The following is a 5112-nucleotide window of genomic DNA, read 5'->3' as shown; positions in this document are numbered from 1 at the left end:
ATGCCGACGGCCTGGCCGTCGGCTTAGTTCTGCCCCAGGAGTGCCCAGTTGCCGACACGTGGCACGTCTATGCCGACGGCCTAGCCGTCGGCATAGTTCTAAACTATGCCGACGGCTAGGCCGTCGACATAGGCAAGCCCCAGGAGCGACGGCGACTCGCCACGTGGCACCTCTATGCCGACGGCCTGGCCGTCGGCGTAGTTTAGTACTATGCCGACGGGCAGGCCGTCGGCATGGAGGTGCCACGTGGCGAGTCGCCGTTGGTCAGCAGTTGACGGCAGCCGCCGTTAGGCGATGGCGTTGCCGACGACCAGGGCCGTCGGCATAGATGTACGGCCACCGTCGGGATAGGGTCTATGCCGACGGCCTTTCTATGCCGACGGTCATCCTGGCTACGCCGACGGATATGTTGCCGACGGCCCTATGCCGACGGGGGCCGTCGGCATAGGCCTGTCCCGACGGCTAGTCAGGGCTATGCCGACGGCCCTGGCCGTCGGCATAGGGTGGGTGCGATTCCGGTAGTGATGGTGGGGCACAAATTTAGTGGTGCACCACTTATTAATCACATCATTGTGGAGCATGGGTGCTAAACATTCAGACTCTTGATGTAATGAACCCCACCAAGTGCCCACTGCATTCCCAACATAACCAAAGCATAATCGACTGAGCCGAGGCCTTAAGCAGACAGTGGCACTGATTTAAGTGGAAAATTGGCACGGACTAAAAATATGACTGCCTGGCTTCACTGCAATCACCAGACTAGAACAAAGGCAGAAATGATTTACAGTAAATGTAAAAAGGCTAGAATATTTACTGATTGATCTTGGCGGAGGTCATCTCCCTTTATGAAAGTCATCTTGTATGCTTCCCCCATCTATCATCTTAATTGTAACGTGCAATGGATTTAAGGCACTCTTGAATACAGATTTAGGATTTAATCTCTTTGACACATCAAATTATGTCTGATAATCAAGATTATACGCATCATCTTTATAATTGAAAAAAGGTACAGAAGGGCCCTACTAACAGGGAAGTGCTGCATGTGACTCTGGTCTTGGCACCACTTTTGCCACAAAGTTGACGCACCATGTCTCATCACATCATATCATTCAGACTAATGCTGCCAACACAAGTGGAGTGGGTGACTGGGTATCAAACACTGCTCCCACTGAGACGACCATAAGTATCTTTCAACAGCAGGCAACTGTTAAAACAAAAAGAAAAAGAGTCTACAGCATTCCTATTGATGCATAGTGTTTCAATTTATTTAGCTTATTAAGTGGCAAGTTAGCAAGGACCGAAGATGCAGGCTGACTGGCTAGCTTCCCACGGATATCATACTGCAATCACTAGCTCAGACCCAATACTAGAGATGGCAACACATCCAGTGTACCAGGACTAGAACAAAAGCCAAAATGATTTCATGTAAAATAAGCCTAGAATCATTACCAGCTGATCTTGGTGAAGGTCATCTCCCGTTTTAAAATTTATCTTGGATGTTCGCCCATTTGAGGCACGATGGATATTAAGGCAATCTTGAAAATCTGTCAAGAGCAGAAACAACGGGTACATAAACAAAATCTACATTACAGGGAATGATAGAACCGATAGGAAGTGTCCAAAAAGGTAGACAGCATATACTTTCATCATTTCATCTTCAAGCATGTCATATATACTGTAGTATCGTCATGCAAAGAACAAAAATGCTAATCATGATAACCAAATGTGAGAAATAGAGTCATGATCAACATTCATTGAAGAATTTATATAGAAAGATAAAGCATACCACGGTTTACAATAAAGTGAGCCAGGCAAGACTTGTCTGATGGTTCAAATCAGAGAGCTTCTACTGACTGGGGTAAGTAGCGTCTATGTTTTTAAGGCGACGCCTTACCGCCTTAGGGAGGGGGGGCGCTTTGGCGCCTAGGCGACGTCTAGGCGGGCTCTTTGGACGCCTAGGCGCCCAAAGCGGTCGATTTTCCAAAGCGGAGGGGGAGCGCTTCGACGCCTAGGCATCGCCTTAGGGACGCTTTAAAAACATAGAGTAGCGTTGCAATTCTTCATCACGAGGCCCCTTTCAAGTAGATAAAAAGATGAAAGCTCACAGGTTAAAATAGTAACAAAAAAAATCTTCACATGTACAGGGCTCTACTAACAGAAAAGTTGTGCAGCAATGCATGCCAGGCGAAACTGCATGTGCAATAGTGCTCGTCTGGTAGGGGCCAAAGACTTTGGTCTTGGTATGCAGCAAAGATGCCGTGTCATGTCACATGGAACACCACTTGTACTACGATTCAGCTTTATGTGTGTCAGGGATGCCAAAGACTGCTTCCGTTGACCCACATTTTACTCTTAACACACACGAAAATGATAAGGCATACTGCGTTTTACAAGAAAGTTGTGCCTGAACTTTCAACGAAGAGCTTGCACTAAATAGAACAAGTAGCATTGAAATTCTTCATCATCAGCCCTTGCAAGTGTGCTCACACCCTAAACCACCTGGAGCTGTGCAGAAAACAGTAAAAGTCAGAGTAAAATATTTAGAAGGGTGTACTGTAAGATGATAAACTGTCTCATCCTGGGTCAAACTGTCTAGATTACATTTTAGCAACCAAGACCTTCAGATAACTTCGCTTGGTAACAAAACTTACAAGTAGCAGTGCATGAGAAAGTTTTTGTACGTGTGCAGTTCCGTCATCTGCAAGGCGACAGGCAATCTTGTGAATCAGAGGGCAAATGCCACCATCTACCCGTGAGTCCTCAAACTGGTGCTCCCTCTGTAAACTAATATATTAGTTTACGGAGGGAGTAGATAACTTTAGTGAGGAAATCCACAGCGTAGCACATATTTTGCTTAATCTCAAACTTTAGTGAGGAAACGCCAAGACGCAAGTACAAAATGAATACATTTTCAAAAAGAGCATTGAAGTTCTGTATAGCCATTTGTAAGCACAAAAGGTTAACTCCTAAATCCTAGAGGTACTTGGGCAAGCACCAACCTGCTCCAATACGCATAATACAAGCAATGACCAAGTAACTGGTACAACATTCTTTCTATAAATATAATTCCAAGCCTTGACAATTAGACCAAAAGAAGCATCTTGGTCAGGGTGGAACTTTTGTAGGTAACTTAGTACTGGTGTGATGATGTTGTAATAAAATCCAAGAAGAAGCAATTAATTTAATTCATACTCATTGTCATCAGAGTTCAACAACACATTCCCTCCTTATCCTTGTCCACAGCAATAATCGAGGCAAGACTGTCGGGCGGATCCACAAATGTGAAGGAGCCGCTCAATCTCACCTCGCTCCGCGAGAACCTAGATTTGGGCAGGGGAGGGGAGGGGAGTGGAGGGAGGAGTGGGTACCTTGAGCTTGGAGGACGCACAAGGTGAGGGGGAAAGGAAGAAGCTGGGCTCGTCGCTATCGCTGCTGCCGCCGCGCTGGTACTGCTGATATCGGTAGTCGGCGCCGCCATAGACGGACGGACGGCGGGCGGTGGTGCTGGAACTCGGGAGAATCGCTGCGCCGGCCGACCTTGCTGGGCTTATGATTTGGGAGAGTGGGAAAACAGACCCCCAAAATAGGGAACTTGCTAATTCTTGGCCCGCTTTCCTTCCTCCCACATTCAAGGCCCTACAGCGACGGGCTTTGCGAAGATTCATGTTTACGTACAAGTTCCCACTACATCGGTTTTGGGAACCTTCTATGACATTCCTAGCCGGTTTTTTCCGGTTTTGGGAACCTTCTAGAAGGTTCCTGAACCGGTTTGTTTTTTTTCGTTTTCATTTTTTCTTTTTATTTCCTTTTTCCTTTTTTCTCTTTGTTTTTCTTCTTTTTTCTTTCTTCTTGCTATTTTATTTTTTGACTTTTTTTCAGTTTTTAAAAAGTGAAATTTTCAGATTATGTTCATTCTTTTAGAAACTGTTCCTGTTTCGAAATTTTTGTTCAGAAATTTCGTAAAAGTTTAGAATTTCGAAAATTGTTTGCTTATTTTTCAAAAGTGTTTGTCTTTTTAAGTTTTGTCACAAACTAAAATATGTTCAGTTTTAAGAAATATGTTCCCGTTTTCAAAACTTGTTCAAAACATATTCCATGTTTCAAATATTGCTTGCAAATTCAAAAAGTGTTCGTGTTTTTAAATCGAAAATTTTAAATTTTGTTCATGTTACCAAAAATAGTTCAGTTTTTGAAAAAATGTTCTCAAAATTCAAAAAATCTTATTGTTACACAAAAAGGTTCAAACTTTCGAAATTCACAAAATGTATCAGATTTCAAAAATTTGTTCACATATTCAAAAATTGTTCGCGCTTTCAAATTTGTTCGGAATTTTTTCAAAATTTGTTCTCAAGATTCAAAACATGTTCGTCATTTAAAAAATTGTTCGCTCTTCCAAATTTGTTTGGGATTTTTCAAAATTGTTCTCTGTTTCAAAATTTGTTCTCAAGATTTTCAAAAAAAAATTGTTGGTTTAAAAAATTGTACGTGCTTCCAAATTTGTTCTCAAGATTCAAAAATTGTTTGTGCTTTAAAAAACTGTTCACAAATTCCAAATATGTTCATGTTTTCGAAAAATCTGTGGGAAATTCAAAATTTGTTCGTTTTCATAAAATTTGTTCACATATTCAAAAAGTATTCATGTTTCAATATTTGTTCACAAATTCAAAAAATTGTCCGCGTGTTTAATTTTTGTCACTAATTCAAAAAATTGTTCCTATTTTAGAAAATTCTTCACATGTTCCAAAACCTACTGCAGTTTTGAAAATTGTAATTGGCTGAATTGGTTTTATTTTATGGAATTGGCTGAATTGGTTTTTATTTTTTGCCGCGATGATTGTTTATTTAAGTTCCCGCTGCTATTCTATCACAGCAGCTAGCCTAGGTCAGTGGCTAGAGCATCGCGTGCAACTATTGAAGGTTTTGCGTTCGAATCCACGCTACAGCACGCATTTTTGGCCGAATTTTTCATTCCTTGACGGAGACAGCGAATGGGCCGGCCCGGTTGCACGACCCCTGTGCGTCGGGCGACCTATTTGCCGCAAAATGCGGCACATAGGAGGTCTCCCGCGGTAGCCACCGCGCCTAGCTCCTGGATGTGTTCCCCTCAAAAAA

General features: G+C 42.8%; 1 protein-coding gene across 1 annotated transcript in view; it reads right to left on the bottom strand.

Annotated features, from left to right (window-relative positions):
- Nucleotides 1-2108: 2108 nt before the first annotated feature.
- Nucleotides 2109-5112, bottom strand: part of LOC119349956 — a 15806-nt gene continuing 12802 nt past the window's right edge. The window contains exons 3-5 of the mRNA XM_037618036.1: nt 3369-3546; nt 2652-2698; nt 2109-2505 (exon numbers count right to left, since the gene is read on the bottom strand). Of these exons, the coding sequence (XP_037473933.1) occupies nt 2484-2505; nt 2652-2698; nt 3369-3546 (247 nt within the window). The 3' untranslated portion in view covers nt 2109-2483. The remainder of the gene's footprint in view (nt 2506-2651; nt 2699-3368; nt 3547-5112) is intronic.

The sequence above is a fragment of the Triticum dicoccoides genome, chromosome 1B, assembly GCF_002162155.2.
Source record: "Triticum dicoccoides isolate Atlit2015 ecotype Zavitan chromosome 1B, WEW_v2.0, whole genome shotgun sequence".
In the NCBI taxonomy this organism is placed as follows: Eukaryota; Viridiplantae; Streptophyta; class Magnoliopsida; order Poales; family Poaceae; genus Triticum; species Triticum dicoccoides.
The sequence above is the reverse complement of the archived record's forward strand: the minus strand, read 5'-3'. Positions and strand labels throughout refer to the sequence as shown.